The following is a 19,840-nucleotide window of genomic DNA, read 5'->3' on the forward strand; positions in this document are numbered from 1 at the left end:
CTTTTTAACCCCATTGAACCCTCTCCTGCCCATCGTGGGTTGGGGGGGGGGGGTGGGTGGAGCGATGGGCGGGTTAATATCGGGGACTCTCTTTGTGCTGCAAGCTTCTATGGATCGGTTCTGTCTGAACACATCTCAGTGCATCTCCCAATCTTCGCACCTTTCCCTTGTTGATTCATCGTATATGCTAAGAAAGTAAGATCGATTCTAAGTAATGTCTAATTGCACATAATAAATATCATGCAGAAACGCTCAATTAGTTAACAACCTTCCGGACTCAATAATGAGTGCAGCAACTTCTGATCATAACCACTGCTCACATTTTTTTCGGACAGCAGGTGCTGATGATGGTTCTGTTGTTGCCATTTACAGCTCCTCTAGACCCATCTTTTGTTTTTTTACTGGTCCCATCAACACCCCCTTTTGTCTTGCACCATTATCCCTTTCGTCATTTAATCACACCTGCCCTCCACCCTATCACAGACCTTCCCTTTAGTTCTTTCCTCCCTCCCCCACCCCCACCCACCTTTTTCATTTGGCGCTGTACTTGCTCATAAATTGTTAAATCTGTAACTTCTTCCAATTCTGATGAAAGATTATCCACCTGAAACATTAACTCCGTCCCTCTCTCTCCATCAATGCTGCCTGACCTGTTGAGTATTTCCAGCATTTTCTGTTTTTATTTCAGAGTTGCAGCATTCTCAGTATTTTGCTTTTGTTGTAGTTGAGACTGAGGGTCAGGTAAGAAAGCACCATTCTCCTCCTCATGAAAGCCTTCACTCTAGCCAACTCATTGACTCTCTTGAAATGGGTTCTAGAGAGCTTGTTGCCTCACCAGAAAGTTCAAGCAATACTCAGAAATTGTTTTTTAGAATTTTACATTTGCTTTCACGTCAATGGAGCCTTTGTGCATTTTCTTGTAGGTTAGCATTTAGCATAGTTATATATCTCACTTAATAATCAAATCATCCATGTAATCTTACATTTTACACTATTCATCATTTATCAGTTACTTTCCTTGGCAAGACATTTCCAAGTCACCTTGCTCCACAAAGTTTGGGTCATCTCTTGATTCATGTAAAATCTCTTTAATCCGCAGTGACATTGACATGCAGATAATCATTCAACCTTTTTTGAAGAAATTAATTGGGAATGGTATTAGCATCACAGAATCATAGAGTCTTACAGCATAGAAGGAGGCCTTTTGGCCCATTATGCCTGTGCCAGTTCTTTGTAAGAGCTGTCCAATTTGACCCACACCTCAACTTTTTCCCCATAACCCTGAAAATTAGTCCTCTTCAAGTGCATGTCCAATTGCCTTTAGAAAGTTCCTATGAAATCTGCTTTCAATACTCTTTCAGGTAGTGCATTCCAGATCTTAACAACCCTCCATGTGACAAAATTTCTCCTAATTTCCCCTCTAGTTCTTTTGCCAATTATTTTAAATCTGTATCCTTTGGTTACTGACCCACTTGCCAGAGGAAACAGTCTCTCCCTACTTGCTCTATCAAACCTCTCATAACTTTGACTACCTCTATAAGGTCCCCCCTTAACCTACTCTGTTTTAAGGAGAACAATCCCAGCTTCTCCAAGTTCTCCACATATCTGAAGTCTCTCATCCTTGGCATCATCCTCATAAACTTCTTCTGCACCCTCTCCAAGGCCTTGACATCCTTCCTAAAGTGTGGTGCCTACAATTGTACCCAATACTGCAGCTAAGTCCTAACCAGTGATTTGTAAAGGTTTAGCATGACTTTTTTGTTTTTTTCTTCAATGACCCTATTTAATAACCAGTTTTATGTGAGCATTTCTGTCACCGCACTTGTGGAACGACTACGTTTTGAAAATATAATAGGGAATTGGTTGGAGCAGTGACAAATTACACTGAGATACCCATATTTAGGATTTTATTACAATGTACTACTATAATTTGTGATCTACACTATTTATTTGTCAGTATGCAAACTGCAATACCTGAGTATTGTTTTGGAAGTTAGAAAGTTGTTTTCTGTGCTCTTCGTGGCAGTCCCTTCATTATCCTGCAGTAACTGGGGTCAGAGCCTGCGCTACCCATATTACAACAGTCAACATTCATGAAGACCTGTGAAGGATGACACTAGTAAGCAATAAGTTCAATGGATCACAAACTCCAGACTGAAGACATTTAGGTCCACCTGACAGCATAACATGCAAGTGCCCGGCCTAGAAATTCGATGGCGCCGCATCCATTTTTGGGACACTCAATGGGCACTAAGTCTCCAATATGGCGGGCAGGAATCACACACTCATTACGCCACTTGCCATATTGATGTAGGCAAAACAATAGGTGTTAAGAGTCCGTGCCTGAAGGAGGGGTTAGGACCTTTCCATATGCAAATTAGGGGCCTTGTGTCTGTTTGATGCCCCCTGAGCAAAATTGTGTTGCCCTGAAAGCAGCAGGCACTGAGTTAACTTCATTCAGAGAAACCAAGTCTACATACAATTCTGCACCTTAATTTCGAATGTAATGCCTTAAAATCCCTTTGCAGAATCCTAAGCCTACTCCTATTTATGTCATCAGTTCTCACATGAACCATGCCCTCTGACTGTTAACTCTCCCATTCTAGAACCTTTTGTATGCTCTCTTCTTATGCTTTCCTGGACAGCTCACCAAATAAGTCTTGTCTCAATAAGGGTGGGCCCTCTTATTCCATAATGCCATCTGCCTTGCAGTAGACACACACAAACAATATCTTGGATTCAAACTCTTACCTATACAGAAACGAAATATTAGCCAACCTTGTGTTATTTCCAAAGAACAACAATTACCATCCAGACTCCAGAGCACAATTGCATCACACACCACATCAGAAAACCAGCACAGGAAAACAGCAAATTGGACCTCCACAATCCAGTGAGTAATCAGCACAGAAGGACTCACAGGGCATGGAGGAGGTATTAACACTACTAGATAAAAAGTGGTTTGGTGCAATCCATAAACGGTCACAGAGGTCCCAGATCCAAAGGCCCAAACAGAGGAATGTATTAATGTTGAATTACATTTAAAATTGTATGATAAGGTCTTCTGAAGGAAAGTCTCTATTTTGCTGAGCATGGGCTAATTGTGCTGTTGTGTAATGAAGTTTTTTTTAACTAGTGATTTATGAATAACTGCTGCATAATGCTTTATAGTGGCTATATTCACTTTTTAGTGGATTTTTCTTCCCATTTCGTGATCCAACTAAATCCCGTTACTCACAGGTGGAGGACTGAACACTTCTATTAAAAATGCTTTTTTTTGTGATAAACCCATTTTCAGCTGCATCAATAAAAGTAGACCACGTTACTATTAATTACATGAATGAAAACTTCTTAATGGGAAAAAATAAACGTATGCTCTATTACGCTGCCCGATTGCGCTGGTTCATTGAAGATTTTACGTTTGTGATTATGCCAATGATTTTTATCGGAAATTTGAACTGTAACTTAACCAGCTCAGTTTTGAGCGCATTTTAGGCACAAATTCCCGATTGCGCCCAAAGCAGAAACTCTACCCTTTATGTATCTAAACTCTGCGCCGATTCTACTATTTCTTTACCAACCTACAAATTTGTATGGCAACCAGCAACTGCAACTGCTCCTCACTAAGTTGATTTCGCTTTTCTCCAAATGATCTTCTAAAAATACAGAGTAAGGTCCGTAGTACATCGTTCATGTCAACTTGTGAGAACGAGCACCCTGAAGGGGACTGATTACTTCTATAATTGCTATGTTGACCTACTTGCTGCATTCCTACATGAAACTCACTACTAAAATCGTTATCGGTGAGGTGTACCCTTGAATTCCGCAATAATTGCCCTTGTTATATCATCTTGCATTCATACTTCTGATGCAGCACATTCAATTGTACGTGAAATGCAGAAGGACATTTTCATGCCTACCATTTACTATTGAATCTTAGCAAAGGGCCAAAAACTGTTCATTCAGCCCACCGTGCCTGTGTTGGGTCTTTGAAATAGCTATCCAATTTGTCCCAATTCCCTGCTCTTTCCCCATAGCTCTGCAATTTTTTTTCTTTTCAAGTAAATATCAAATTCCCCTTTGAGTGACAAGACCCCTGGGAAAACCTGGTTAAGGCTCCCTTTTTCCCCTTCTTTCTCTAGAGTTTGGGATGTGACAGGACATGCCCGTCACCTGTTTTCTTTAGGGATTTTGAGGCGGTTGCTCAAAATTTCCTTTATTGTAAATCGATTTAAAATGGAAGTAACCGGAAGGCAATCAAACACAACGGTATATAAAGGCATTTGGTAGTAATTTCCGATGGTAGATGGTATTTTTGCTCATAAAGCATGAATTGCCTTTTGCTTTGGGGCTCATTAACTATTTTAATTCCTGCCTGGGCGGTCTATGAACCAGCCTGTAATCACTGGGAGAAATTCGATTTACTCGGTTTATCCAAGGACGGAGACATCGTTCTGGGTGGAATTTTCAGCCTGCACTCCAGTGTAGAGGATCGGGAGCATTCCTTTCAAACCCAACCAAAAGCGGTAAAATGCAAAATGTTAGTTGGATTTTGCAGTTAACCAATTTGCCTTAATTATATATTTTATATAGTGTTCTTTACGGTGGTGTGATATCATTGAGCCTGATTGCATATGTAATTCCATTGTAAATGTACAAATGCAGCAATAATAAACGGACGTTTGCACTAGAGATTTGTGTTAATGCTCCAGATGGTCGGTATTTAAAAATGCTACTATTTATATTACTTTTTAAAAATTATTTTCACAGTCGATCATGGAACTGCCACATGTCTACTAAACTTTGAGCATGTCTGACTTTCCATAGCAATTTGATTTTAAAAATGGCAAAATGAAAGACACGAACTATAACATGTGTATATGAAATTAATACAGGCTAAAAACCAGCCTATATGTGTAGTTATTAAATTACCTTTATTTTATAAATTCCAGGGACATTATCTACTTTGGGAAATTGAACTTTTGTATAAATTTGAACAAATTCCATTGGCTATATAAAATATAAACGATTTGTGAAACACGCTAGTGCATTTATTGCTTAGTATAGAATAAGCGTTCTGTCTGAACACTCCAGTCTGATGTGAAGCGCCTCACCAAATTTTGCCACCCCTTGGGTTTAATGGTTTTCATTTCCTTCTGCATTGTATGCCATACCTGCTTTGCCTATAATACTGCATTGTATTAAATGGTGCATTTTTCTTGGCTGCACTAGGGGGAACAATACGCAGGGAGTTGTTACGATCTGGAATGCGCTGCCTAAAAGGATGGTAGAAGCAGATTCAATAATAACTTTCAAAAGGGAATTGGATAAATACTTGAAGGGAAAATATTTTGCAGGACTAAGGGGAAAGATGGGGGTGGGACTAATTGGATAGCTCTTTCAAAGAGCCGGCACCGGCATGGTGGGCCGAATGACCTCCTCTGTGCTGTACCCTACTATAGTTCTATGATTCTATGACATAAACCGCAGTTTCATTTCTGCTGTGTGATTGTTCAACGGCAAAGGATCGGATTGTTTACCCGCAACAGTGAAAACGCAAAAAGAGCTTTGAAACTACCTGGAAAATTCCTATTGTTCTCAGGAAGGAGTACCGTTGGATATATAGATTCATTAAACATTGGGGCATTTAATTTCCTTTTGATGTAAACATTAAAAAGTTTTAAAAATATGAAATCCTGTGACAATACTGATCTCAAACATCTATACTTAATAGTTTTAAGTTAATACCAGTACTGCAGTCTCTTGGTAAATATGCAATTTTGTTAATACCGCTCTTCAACCTTAGTCTGAGAACATATACTTTAATCGGCTAATTGTACCGTCGCGATGATCCCGAACTATCAGCTTGACTTAGTGGACTCAGTCCAAAAGTTGTGGGTTTAAACTCCACTGCAAGACTTGAGCACATCATTTGGCCACTGACAATTCGGTATCCTACTTTTGGAGGTGCCATCATTCACATGATGCGTTATACCAGGCCTTATCTGCCTGGGTAAGTGCTAAGTCCTGTGATACCATTCAACAACGAGCAGAGAAGTTCTCCCTGTCTTCTGCCCAACCTTTATCCTTCAACCAACACCACCAAAAACAGATTAACTGGACATTTATGCATGTTTTATTTTCCGTTGAAACCAGCCTTTATATCACCTAGGTTGTTTATATTATATTATATATATATATATATAGGTAAGTACCACACTTCACGGGAACAGTGTTGATCGAGGTTTTTTTAAATTTCAGTTCAAGTTTAATTATGTATGAATTGAAAGAAGGTAAGAATATATATATATTCACTGAACAAGCACGGGACGAGAGTTTGTTGCTATTGCTTTCTGTCGCTTTTATATTGATGATTTCGAACTACTTAATAAATGTATCTCAGTTACTATGAAATTCTACTAATAGTGCATTCACTTACGTAGAAATCGTACAATTGGACAAATATCAGTGTGAATGTTAGCTGTTTGTTGCTATTTGTGTTTTTGTAGCTTTGATTTTAGGGAATTTCGCTTTGTGCGGGCTATGATGTTCGCGGTTGAAGAAATAAACCGGAACCGTACACTGCTCCCGAATATTACACTGGGTTACCAGATTTACGATTCCTGCGGTATGCCATCCTTGTCTGTAAAAGCAGCCTTTGAGATTTTGGATGGGCAAAAGAAAGCTCATTCAGATGATAACTGCAGAAAGATCTCTCGGGTCTACGCTATTGTTGCTGATTCCGGATCCTCCCAGTCCGCAGCAGTAGCAAGGTTAATCAGTCCTTTCAGAATCCCAATGGTAAGTTACTTTGTAGGAATTTACGACGATGTAATTTTCATTGAGAAATGCCTAGAAAACAACCCCCATTTTCAGTAAGAAGTGTAAAGGTTGATTAATATGACACAACTTTACAAATCTTTCCAACTTTATAATAAAATCAACCGGTATAAAAGTTGAAACGAAGATATGTAACATTGTAATATGTGCGGAAAAGCATGAGATTTTCAAAGTACCATTTCATTAATTGTTCTGCCACCATTGTGGGTGCAGAAAAATAAACGTGCAACAGAATATATAATTTAATCAGTATTCCTCTCCTCCCCCTCAATCTTTTGAATTGCAGGTGATCAAATATTTATTTGGAATACATAATTTTTCTATAAGTAAAAAAGATGAAATATTGCTGAACTAACGGTATTTTCTTGAACAAACGTGTCATTGAGTGTGTGTTGCATAGTGAAGTTGTATAAATGTTCCCAGGGCTATGCTTACAATCCAACATTCAATAGCAATTGCTTTCCAATTTGGTTTGAACTTTTATGACCCCTTTCCCATTTTATATTGTGAATGGTTTCACGTTATATTTGTAGTTCATTATTTATATCACATTTTTTTTGTATGTCTATTGGTTATTTTTCATCCCTTTCGTAAATACCCATTGTTTGTGTGCGTCATTTTCTAAGAGCTCTACTCTGAGACGATGGAGCTAAATGTCGAAACGCCTCAGTTTTAGGTACACGTTCTTGGGTTTTCAGCATATAGGACCCTCTGTTTTTCTGGAGGCTAGAATACCTAATGAAATAGTTGCGAAATCGCCCGGTTGTCATCAAGCATAATTATTTATCCCTTTGTCTCAACCTTAAATATGTTGGAAAGGTATAAATTATAATCTGGGTTACATTCCAAACTACTTTTTTGAATAATTGTTTTGAATGCAAAAAGCAGTATTCCTTGGCAATTGTTCACCATCAGGCCGGAGTGCTTTTAAGAATTACTCGGTATAGCTAATATAAGAACAAAAAAAAAGGAGCAGGAGTAGTTCATATGGTGCCTCGAGACTGCTCCTCCATTCAATAAGATCATGGCTGATCTTCGACCTCAACTCCACTTTCTCACCCGATCCCCATATCCCTTGATTCCCCTAGAGTCCAAAAATCTATCTATGCCAGCGTTGAATATACTCAATGACTCAGCATTCACACCCCTCTGGGGTAAAGGATTCCAAAGATTCACAACCCTTGAGTGAAGAAATTCCTCCTCATCTCAGTCTTAAATGGCCGACCCCTTATCCTGAGACTATGTCCCCTAGGTCTAGACTCTCCAGCTAGGGGAAACAACCTCTCAGCATCTGCCCTGTCAAGCCCCCTCAGAATCTTATATGCTTCAATGGGATCACCTCTCATTCTTCTAAACTCCAGAGAGTATAGGCCCATTCTACTCAATTTCTCCTCATAGGACAACCCTCTCAACCCAGGAATCATCTCGTGAACCTTTGTTTCACCGCCTCTATGGCAAGTATATCCTTCCTTAGATAAGGAGACCAAAATTGTGTGCAGCACTCCAGATGAGGTCTCACCAAAGCCCTGTATAATTGAAGTAAGACTCCTTACTCTAACGGAATTAACATGAATAAAATGGCATTTTTTCTTCAGACACAAGTGCACATTCCCAACATTTGCACCTTGACAATGCGTGCCAGGCAACGTTTTTTTTACGATGGGACCATAACAACCAAGCCTAATTCTGTTCTCATCTGACGTTCGTATGGACTCACTTTCCAGCATGGCTCACTGGTTGGTGATTAGGGACCAGCTGTAGTCTCCCTGATCCATACCAACTGGAATCGGCTAACGAAGCACAGACCAGTGATAAAGCCCAGTACCTCCCTGCTCTGAATAGCCTAGTACTACATGAACAGGGCAGCGGATTTGACTACTGACCCATTGGGGATCTGTTGCTATTCTTCCATTTAAGAATATACTGATTATTTTAACATTTTGATTTCCCACAGATCAGTTATTTTTCAACCTGTGCATGTTTGAGCAACAGAAAGGAATATCCAACATTTTTCAGAACAATACCGAGTGATTACTTTCAGGCAAGGGCATTGGCCCAACTTGTGAAACGTTTTGAATGGAACTGGATTGGAACAATCAAGAGTGACAATGACTACGGTAACTTTGGAATGGAAGCGTTCACAGAAGCCGTGCGACAGTTGGGGGTTTGTATTGCTTTTTCCGAGTCATTTTATAGAACATATCCTAGGGAAAAGCTACTCAAAACTGTTGGTGTTGTAAAGAAATCAAGCACAAAAGTTATTGTGGCCTTTGTTGCCGAAGGAGATATGGCTATTTTGCTAAAGGAGATTACAAGACAAAACATCACAGGCATACAATGGATAGGAAGTGAAGCTTGGATATCCACGCCGATCCTTCCCTCAGAAGAAAGCAGACGGTTCCTTACTGGAGCAATAGGAATCGCAATACGTAAAGTAAATATACCTGGTTTTAAGGAATTTCTAATTCAAGTTCACCCTTCGGCATATCCAGGAAACATTTTACTCAAAGAATTTTGGGAAACAACTTTTAGTTGTCGTCTAAGCTTGGCAGAAAATAAGTTGTCTGAAACGAAGCAAACTTCTCAATGTACAGGGAGAGAGAATTTGCTAACAATTAAGAATACATACACCGATGTATCTCATTTGAGAGTTACGTACAACGTGTACAAAGCCACATATGCTATAGCCCATGCTCTGCACAATATGCTGTCATGTGAAAGTGCTAAAGGAGCATTCACTAATGACACATGTAAAAATATTTCCAATTTTCAATCACAACAGGTATGGAAAATACAGTTAAAAATTCTAGTATACAGTATTCCAATTATATTCATGATAAGAAACAAAATAAAATTGAAAAGCTTCTGTACAGCTAGATATTTTTATACCTCACACTATTTCACTTGTTTCTATAAAGCTTTTGCAGTACTTAAAAATGGTCACTTTCACAACTAAGACTGGTGAAACTGTGTACTTCAATGAAAATGGGGATCCAGTTGCAAAATACGACATTGTAAACTGGCAAAGCTCCATGGGTGGTGCTGATGTAGTAACTGTCGGATATTATGATGGATCTGCAACTCCAGGCCAAGAATTCATCATAAATGAAGAAGCAATTGTTTGGAGTGAAGGCCGGAGGAAGGTAATTGAAGATTGCTTCAAACATAGAAGCATAGAATGGTACAGCAAAGGAGGCCATTCTGCCCATTGTGCTTGTGCCAGCTCTTTGGAAGAGCTATCCAATTAGTACCGCATCAATGCTCTTTCCCCATAGCCCTGCAATTTCTCCCCCTTTTTTGAAGGTTGCTATTGAATCCGCTTTCATGACCCTTTCAGGCACTGCATTCCAGACCATGATAACTTGCTGCACAATGTTTTTTCCCCGTCATGTCACCTCTGGTTCTTGTGGCAAGCACCTTAAATCTGTGTCCTCTGATTACCGACCCTTCTGCCTCTGCAAATAATTTCTCCTTATTTACTCTATCAAAACTGTTCATGATTTTGAACACTTCTATCAAATCCCCTCTTAACCTTCTCTGCTATAAGGTGAACAACCCCAGATTCTTCAGTCTCTCCACATAACTGAAATCCCTCATCCCTGGCACCATTCTAGTAAATCTCTTCTGCACCCTCTCTAAGACTTTGACATCCTTCCTAAAGTGTGGTGCCCAGAATTGAACACAATACTCCAGCTGGGGCCTAACCAGTGTTTTATAAACATGAAAACAAAGTCTACTCCTTGATATTGTTCCAAAATATCTAATAGAATCTTCATTGCAAAATAAGGAATTTATAAACAAAATAACATTTAGGAACAAGAAAGAGCAGTAAGGTCCAAGATACGAGTACAATTTTTGACAACTAACTCCATCCATCTTCCGATCATATTGGTAACGCCCCCCGCCCCCCGTGCTCTCTCCACAAACACATCACTCTTTTAATGAGAACATTCTAGTTGACTTTACATGATATTCCTAATTTTTAAGCTGTCCCCTGGTATTTGAATCTGTGAACATTTTGTCTGAATCAGCTTTCTCAATCTCTTCATAGTCATGAAAACATTACCATAATCACATCAAAGTCTCTATTTTGCCAAGGAAAATAAGTCTGACTTCCCTAACCTTTGATGATAACTTATATTGCTAACATTACTCACCTCTAGTTTGTTTCAAAGGCATGATATCCGTCTTTCCTATAATGCAATGCAATTAATGCTGCACAGAGAGGAATAGTTTGCTTTATTAATGGGGTCTTTATATGTTGCTCTGCTCTCCAACAGACCAGTTCTGCCCTCCAGCAGACCACCAATGTTGATTGGCTTGGGAAGCCTATGCAAATTCTGATCCCTATCCAATTAATTTTCATGGAACCCCTGCTTGTGTGGATATAAGGTGAGGGCAAACCAGGTTAGGGCTTGGCCATGGTTGAATAACCCATTGGAATCATTGTCCAGATTCACACATCACACTTTCTAACACAAGTCACCTAATATTCCCACCTATATAATCCGTGGGTATATCATCCAATTGTAGGATCCCTACCATGCTTTGGCTAATTCACCACAGAACAGAAATCAAACCTGGATCATGCTGGCCTTTGTGACCTTTGCTACACCAGGCTGTGCTTCCAATCACTAGACCAAGTTTAGGATCTTGCAAAGCTCCAAACATTTTTTTTCTTCACATAAGGTACCACAGGCAGTTTGCTCTGAAAGCTGTCCCGCTGGAAGAAGGAAAGCTGCCAGAAAAGGACAACCCATTTGCTGCTTTGATTGTATAGAATGTGCTGATGGTGAAATCAGTAATGTTACAGGTATGTAAATATTAGCTGTTCTACACATTCTAACCTATTTGTATAGATTTATTTTCTAAAAAGAGGCCTTATTTAATGTACTTTTACTTTTTTTTAGATTCAATAATGTGCCTAAAATGCCCTTGGGATTATTGGTCTAATCAACATCGAGACCAATGCATACCAAAGATAACCGAATTTCTTTCCTTTGAGGAGATCATGGGGATTGTTTTAGTGACACTGGCATTAATTGGAACCAGCTTCACTGTAACTGTAGCCATAATTTTTTATATTCACATGAACACTCCCATTGTTAAAGCTAATAACTCTGAATTAAGTTTTCTTCTTCTTTTTGCTTTAGCACTGTGCTTTCTGTGCTCGATAACATTCATTGGGGAACCTTCACGCTGGTCTTGCATGCTACGTCACACAGCATTTGGTATTACATTTGTTCTCTGTATTTCATGTGTTTTAGGCAAAACGTTTGTTGTGATGATGGCCTTTACTGCAACCCTTCCCAATAATAACACGATAAAGTGGTTTGGGCCAACACAACAACGCTTGGCTGTTTTCATCCTTACACTAATACAATGTCTAATATGCACTGTCTGGTTAATTACATCACCACCTTATCCATTGAAAAATGGTGATTATTTTATAGACGTAATTATTTTGGAATGTAATGTTGGGTCTGTGACAGCCTTTTATTTGGTACTTGCTTACATTGGATTTCTGTCTTGTGTTTGCTTTGTGGTTGCCTTTCTAGCCCGTAAACTGCCAGATAATTTCAATGAGGCTAAATATATTACCTTTAGCATGCTTATCTTCTGTGCTGTTTGGATAACCTTCATTCCAGCTTATGTAAGCTCCCCTGGAAAATACACAGTAGCTGTAGAAGTCTTTGCTATTCTGGCATCCAGCTTCGGCCTACTTGTTTGCATTTTTGCTCCTAAATGTTGCATTATCCTACTAAAACCAGAGAAGAATACGAAAAAGAATTTGATGGGTAAAGTGGCTTTAAAGAAACATTGATACTTTTCATGTATCCTGTAATAGACCTTTGTAGCAATTTCTTCATTTTATCAGAATGATACTGGGGCTAAAAGAGTTAAATTATGAGGCCAGGTGGCATAGACTAGGCTTGTATTCCATTTAGTATACAAGGTTAAGGGGTGATCAAATCGAGATGGTTAAGATTATTAAAGTATTTGATAGGGTAGATAGAGATAAACTATTTCCTCTGGTGGGGGAATCCAGACCAAGGAGGCATAACCTTAAAATTAGAGCCAGGCCTTTCAGGGGTGAAGTCAGGAAGCATTTCTTCACACAAAGGGTAATGGAAATTTGGAACTCTCTCCCCCAACAAGCTGTTGAGGCTAGGTCAATTGAAAATGTCAAAACTGCGATTGATAGATTTTTGTTAGGTAAGGGATATGGAACCAAGGCCATAGATGGAGTTAAGGTACAGATCATCCATGATCTAATTGAATCGTGGAACAGGATAGAGGGGCTGAATGGCCTGTCCTGCTCCTATGTTCCTATATGCAAATTATTTCAATATTAAACTTATGTTTAAAATTAATAAAGTTTCAGATTGGCTTTCTTTGAAAATTATGTTGGGTAGACCATATAAATGACAAACTTTCAATAGGGGTCTAATATTTGTGGTCTTTTCAAAGATGCAAATAGTTTACCTGTTACCTTATTGGAACAGTGCACACCAGTGTTTCAGCATTGCATTAATGTATTTTTCAGCTGCATGTTTGTGATTATACAAACGAAACATTCACTTCATAAGAAGACCTTCCTGAAAAATCAAGCCCTAACCCATTGTTTGGCTGGAAATTGTTCTGCAGGATATTCTTTGAGAAATGCTTAATGTGCTTATATCAAATTTCTTTATTTGTTACATCGAGTTACATAGAAACTACAGCACAGAAACAGGCCGTTTGGCCAAACTGGTCTATACCAGCATTTATGCTCCTCATGAGCCTCCTCCCTCCCTACTTCGTCTAACCCTTTCAGCATAGCTATCAGTTTCTCCTGAATTCCTTATTGGATTTATTAGTGACTATTTTATATTTATGACCTCTAGTTTTGGACTCCCCCACAAGTTGCTGTAACATTAGATTGTTTGTACTTGGGATTGCACTTGTACTTTGACTTGCACAAGTACCTCTCATCTTAGCATGTCTGTGGAAAGGTGGGAATAGTTTGGTGAGCTGTAACCCAGCTACTGACAAGTCAACTGAATGCACCACTTTGATTTCAGTTAGTCTCCTATGCTTTTTAAATTATAGCCTAAAGTATCTTTCTTGACTCCAGTGTTTGTATCTCTCACAGCTGTATACATATAAAGGAAAATAGACAGAAAAAATGTGAACATTTGAAAATTAGCAACATTAAAGATGAAATAATGTGAAATGACAAAGGGGAATTAAAACACTTATAAGTAAGGGAAAAGTAATATAGAATAGTAAAGATAGTAAAATGATGAGATGGATCATAAGAAAGAATGGAAATTGGAAATAAAAAGAGAAAATGCAATGTGTGTCTCTGATTAAATGGGATGCTTCATTGATTTCTGGATATCATGCAGCATCTTTTGTCAGTAGGGCTGGATTTTTGGGGACAACCAAAAATGTGAAGGATTGTATCTTCACTGCCATCTGATTCTCCACATAGTAACCTCACATACATCACAACATAAGCAAGTTTTTGTTTTGAGTTTTCTCCTAACTTCAATCCATTAATAAATGTCTCTTGTGTGGTGATAGGAGCCACCTATCCCCCAACTCCCACCTAAATGGATTGATGAACTAGGGAAGGTAATGCAATTGAGAAAATCATGTATTCCATATCGAAGATGCAAGAGAAATTATTCAAGATCTGGCCCCCATTCCTAGCTCACTGCCAGTGTCTGGCCAGCATGTCAAGAATAACCTCCATGAAAACTGAACACCAAGCTCATCACACACGCTCCACCCATCCAAATATGGTAGCTACCAAAGCTTTGGTGGCACAGCAAATACAAACAGGTGACATACAGGTGAACACATCAGCACACAGTAATGCCACGGCCATGCCACCACACAGTCAACCCCCAAGGACATTCACAACTCAGCAACTTATTGCATTGTAGCAGGTGAATGCAACGATGCAATGTATGTCAATGTGTTGCAATCGTAAAGGACAATTGCATGAAAACTATATAACAATGGTAGAGCCAACAACACGTAAGGGGAATACAGTATACAATAAAGCCATAACATAAAATTCTATTGCACAGCAGGTCACTGAGCATCTCAAAGGGAATGCCAGGTTGTCACTTCAGGTGTAAACTTTTATCAGAACATAGCTCTGAGTTCTAATGAAGGGTCCTATTAGAAACATTAGCCAACATTTCCAGAACTTTCTGCTTTTATTTGGGATAAATAATAACATTTTGGAAAAGCAGATTGATTCATTTATTAGTTGATTCCTGTAGGACCTCAGGAAGAATTTAAATTGAGTGCATGATTGTTTATATCTAACAAGGCATCTTCTTCTTGAGGGTGTCAAGCCAGGGTTTGTTTAGGAAGACATCTATTATTGACTTTCAGTTCATGACCATAGAATTGGCATTGATGGAGCCTCAACTTTCTCACTGAAGGTTGTCAATTTCTTCTTATCTCATTTTTTTGTGAAAGAAAACTGGTGGTGAAAGTTTTCTTGATATTTTGGCTGCCTTCTCCATCTTTCTGCCATGTACAAGTTTAACGACTTACATTTAGACTATGATTCCAGGTCATGTATGTATATAAAGAATAGAAGGGAACTTCTAGAGCCCTCTACTCAATACCATTTTCCATTTTGACCTAATTCCCACTGCAACTATCCCCTGAAACTATTCTTTCATCCAACTGCTAATCAAGTTTCATGAGGCATAAATTCATCTTGGGCGCTATTCAAGAAAATCAGGCGGAGTGCAAAATGGGCTGCCGATTTGCTGTCACCTGTTTTTACGCTGTTGTCAAAAAGATGTATTTATACCCCCATGTCTTACCCTTAGTTTATAAAGGAGCCTCTCATGGTATATTTATCAAAAGCATTTCAGCTGTCATAGTCCTCAATATCATACGGCTTTCCTACATCCATTTTGATGTTATCTCCTCGATAACATTTATGAGCTTGGCTAGGTAAGCTCTACTCCTTGTTGGTGGTCTAAAATTGCATTGGCTGTTATGTTTTAGGGTATTTTTTATGGCGAAACCCCTCTATGTTTTCTGATTATTGATTCTGCTATCTTTTATGATTATTAAGGTCAGGCTAATGGGTCTGTCCATTCCAGGTATGACTCTGTCATCCATTTTTGCCACTTTCTATCTATTGGAACCTCCTCAGTGTTCATTGTCTCTCTAAAAGTGGAATTCAGTGCTTCAAAAATCTTGTACCTTCACTCTGTAAGTTACTTGGGTTATAGTTCATCTGTGTCACACTTCACAATTTTGGACTATGCCACCAGAGGGAAACATCTGTGAAATGTTAAAACATTTTTAGGGTTGAGCTAAACTCAGCTCTCTAAGGGTTAAATTCACAGACATTAGGGCTGGTATAGGTTGTATGAGCCAGTTTGCTTGAGATAGTGGGAGAAAATTTAACATTCTAGTCATTGTTCACACTCATTGCTGCTGTGACAACTCTGTTTGAACTCAGCAGGGTGCAGCATTGGCAAGTGAGCTGGTCGATTCCATTCTCGGGTGGTTAAACAGAAAGCTGTAAGGACCTTTACTGAAACAACAAGGTTTAGAAATGCTGGAGGATGGTTAGAAGACATCAAGTAAGATGACTCACTAATGTGGTGAAGGTGATCTTTATTTTGTATCGTTATTCAAAGAAAGCTGCAATGATTGAATCAGGCGAATCTGATCATAATGGTTCACTCACTTTGAAATAAAACAGCTTAACAATTCATATAAAACATTGCCTCATCAAGTTTGCATCACCTTTGGAGAGATATAAGAAGTAAACGTGAAAAACACAAACATCTGGTTCATATCACAAGGGGGTATTATTGGCCCAGAATTTGCTGGATCAGGGCATATCACAGTTCAGCTGTTAGTTAGACTTGACCCTGCATCCTTCAGCTTGCTGGAAGTGTGAGCTGATAAAAGCACAGTGAGGGCAATGGGGCATCTGGGACCTCAGTGAACTACAGAGCAAATAGTGCATCACCTGAACCAAAGAGATAAATGGATTGAAAAATAAACAGAGGAAGGACTGAGAAGGAGGGTGAATTAGAATCAGTGTCAAATCAGATACAGAAAGAAAAATAAAGAGATGGAAAGAAAGGTTGGCTAAAGAGAGGGAAAGAAAAGAGACAGAAAGGAAAAATAAGAATTTTTTTAAAAAAGAATTAAATTTGACATTTTTAAAATCTCCAACAACAATTCACAACCTGAAGGAATGAGACTCCACTTTCTGGGCCAGAGAGGTTCATTGCCAGCCATTAACAATTATCACACCATTAAAAGGACTTACTTTCTGTGGTGAGTTTAATTGGCAATTAATGTACTCATGCAGTAACTTCATGAAAATCACGGGGAGGTTAAGGGTAAGATGCCATTTTCGCTGAGCTAACGGCGGAGCGGCGCAAATCATCCAGTAACTTGTGGCGATTTGTAATTCACAGGGTATCTCTTCCTCACTACAAGTTGCTGGCCCATTTGCACATTCATTTTGGCGTGTGTCGTTCACATGCCATTATTTTTTCAGCAAATTCTGGGCCATTGTTACAGAATCATAGAGTCATAGAATCATGGAAAATTTATGGCATAGAAGGAGGCCATTCAGCCCATTGTGTCCGCGCTGGCCGAAAATGAGCCACCCAGCCGAATCCCACTTTCCAGCACTTGGTCCATAGCCTCGTAGGTTATGGCACTTCAAGTGCATTTCCAAGTACTTTTTAAATGTGATGATGGTTTCTGCCTCTACCACCCTTTCAGGCAGTGAGTTCCAGACCCCCACCATCCTCGAGGTGATTTTTTTTCCTCAGCTCCCCTCTAATCCTTCTACCAATCACTTTAAATCTATGCCCTCTGGTTGTTTACCTCTCTGCTAAGAGAAATAGGCCCTTCATAATTTTGTACACCTCAATTAAAGCACCTCTCAGCCTCCTCTGTTCCAAAGAAAATGACCCCAACCTACCCAATCTTTCCTCATAGCTAAAATTCTCCAGTCCTGGCAACATCCTCCTAAATCTCCACTGTATCCTCTCTAGTGCAATTACATCCTTTGTGTAATACAATAGCATAACCTACCCCAGGTTATGCTATTGCACAACCAGATATTGGGCACAATGACTGAATCCCATGCAAATAAGCTACTGACCACTCACAGAAGCGACTGATGTCACTAAACCTAAGAAGGTATCCATGGCGGACCCAAATTTGTTGTTATCCACCTGATGAGATTTATTGGTTTCAGACCTACAAGGCTACTCCGGACCTTTGCTTCAGTAATATCATAGTACCCGAGCGTAAATGGTGCTTTTTTGGCATTGGATGGAATATTTTTGGTGTCCTCCCTGGTATATACCTCAAAGAAATAATTATTTAGCTTGTTATCTATTTCCTGTTCATCCTCATGTTCAACTTCATTTGCGTCCCTAGGATTTGAATTCCCTTTCCTTGTACATTCTTGCTGTTATTGTATTGGAAAATTTTTTTGTGGTTTTGTTTTGTATCTGCTTTAATGTCTTTTTCCATTCTTGGGGTTTCATTTTCCTCAACAAGGTTAGAATGCTCAATGGCAGAATTGCCACTGAAAGTATGAAGAACTTTGACCAATTGTGACCTTGTCCCATTTTCTTCAGTTCAAAGCAATGACATGCTCACGTCACATTCGCAGTTCTGCTAATGCTCTTCAAGGGTGCACACCTCTGTGGGAGGGGCGTGCTATTCTGCTGCAGCAATACACTTGCTGCAACAGCTTCAAGGGGCCTTCCAGCAATGTCTCTTTATTTATTTTTTGTTCATGGGATGTGGGCGTCGCTGGCGAGGCCAGCATTTATTGCACATCCCTAATTGCCCTTGAGAAGGTGGTGGTGAGCTGCCTTCTTGAACCACTGCAGTCCGTGTGGTGAAGGTTCTCCCACAGTGCTGTTAGGAAGGGAGTTCCAGGATTTTGACCCAGCGACGATGAAGGAATGATGATATATTTCCAAGTTGGGATGGTGTGTGACTTGGAGGGGAACATGCAGGTGGTGTTGTTCCCATGTGCCTGCTGCCCTTGTCCTTCTAGGTGGTAGAGGTCGCGGGTTTGGGAGGTGCTGTCAAAGAAGTCTTGGCGAGTTGCTGCAGTGCATCCTGCGGATGGTACACACTGCAGCCACAGTGCGCCGGTGGTGAAGGGAGTAATTGTTTAGGGTCGTGGATGGGGTGCCAATCAAGCAGGCAGCTTTGTCCTGGATGGTGTCGAGCTTCTTGAGTGTTGTTGGAGCTGCACTCATCCAGGCAAGTGGAGAGTATTCCATCACACTCCTGACTTGTGCCTTGTAGATGGTGGAAAAGCTTTGGGGAGTCAAGAGGTGAGTCACTCGCTGCAGAATACCCAGCCTCTGACCTGCTCTTGTAGCCACAGTATTTATGTGGCTGGTCCAGTTAAGTTTCTGGTCAATGGTGACTCCCAGGATGTTGATGGTTGGGGATTCGGCGATGGTAATGCCGTTGAATGTCAAAGGGAGGTGGTTAGACTCTCTCTTGTTGGAGATGGTCATTGCCTGGCACTTTCTGGCGTGAATGTTACTTGCCACTTATGAGCCCAAGCCTGGATGTTGTCCAGGTCTTGCTGCATGCCGGCATGAATTGCGTCATTATCTGAGGGGTTGCGAATGGAACTGAACACTGCGCAATTGTCAGTGAACATCCCCATTTCTGACCTTATGATGGAGGGAAGGTCATTGATGAAGCAGCTGAAGATTGTTGGGCCTAGGACACTGCCCTGAGGAACTCCTGCAGCAATGTCCTGGGGCTGAGATGATTGGCCTCCAACAACCACTACCATCTTCCTTTGTGCTAGGTATGACTCCAGCCACTGGAGGGTTTTCCCCCTGATTCCCATTGACTTCAATTTTACTAGTGCTCCTTGGTGGCACACTCAGTCAAATGCTTTCTTGATGTCAAGGGCAGTCACTCTCACCTCACCTTTGTAATTCAGCTCTTTTGTCCA

At 39.9% G+C, this 19,840-nt stretch overlaps 1 protein-coding gene across 2 annotated transcripts; it reads left to right on the forward strand.

The window, feature by feature from the left end:
* The first annotated feature begins 2,057 nt into the window (after positions 1–2,057).
* On the forward strand, positions 2,058–12,664 carry LOC137330995 (extracellular calcium-sensing receptor-like). Of its 2 annotated transcripts, XM_067994572.1 has the most exons (7): positions 2,058–2,074; positions 4,430–4,540; positions 6,510–6,801; positions 8,795–9,622; positions 9,759–9,983; positions 11,530–11,653; positions 11,751–12,664. In XM_067994572.1, the coding sequence occupies exons 3-7, from the start codon at positions 6,544–6,546 to the stop codon at positions 12,662–12,664; spliced, it is 2,349 nt and encodes a 782-aa protein (XP_067850673.1). In that variant the 5' UTR covers positions 2,058–2,074; positions 4,430–4,540; positions 6,510–6,543. The 2 variants fall into 2 exon arrangements, with proteins under 2 accessions (XP_067850673.1, XP_067850674.1); XM_067994573.1 differs by lacking the exon at positions 2,058–2,074 and having other exon boundaries at positions 4,413–4,540.
* The last annotated feature ends 7,176 nt before the right edge of the window (positions 12,665–19,840 follow it).

This window comes from Heptranchias perlo, chromosome 13 (assembly GCF_035084215.1).
Source record: "Heptranchias perlo isolate sHepPer1 chromosome 13, sHepPer1.hap1, whole genome shotgun sequence".
NCBI classification, from domain to species: Eukaryota; Metazoa; Chordata; class Chondrichthyes; order Hexanchiformes; family Hexanchidae; genus Heptranchias; species Heptranchias perlo.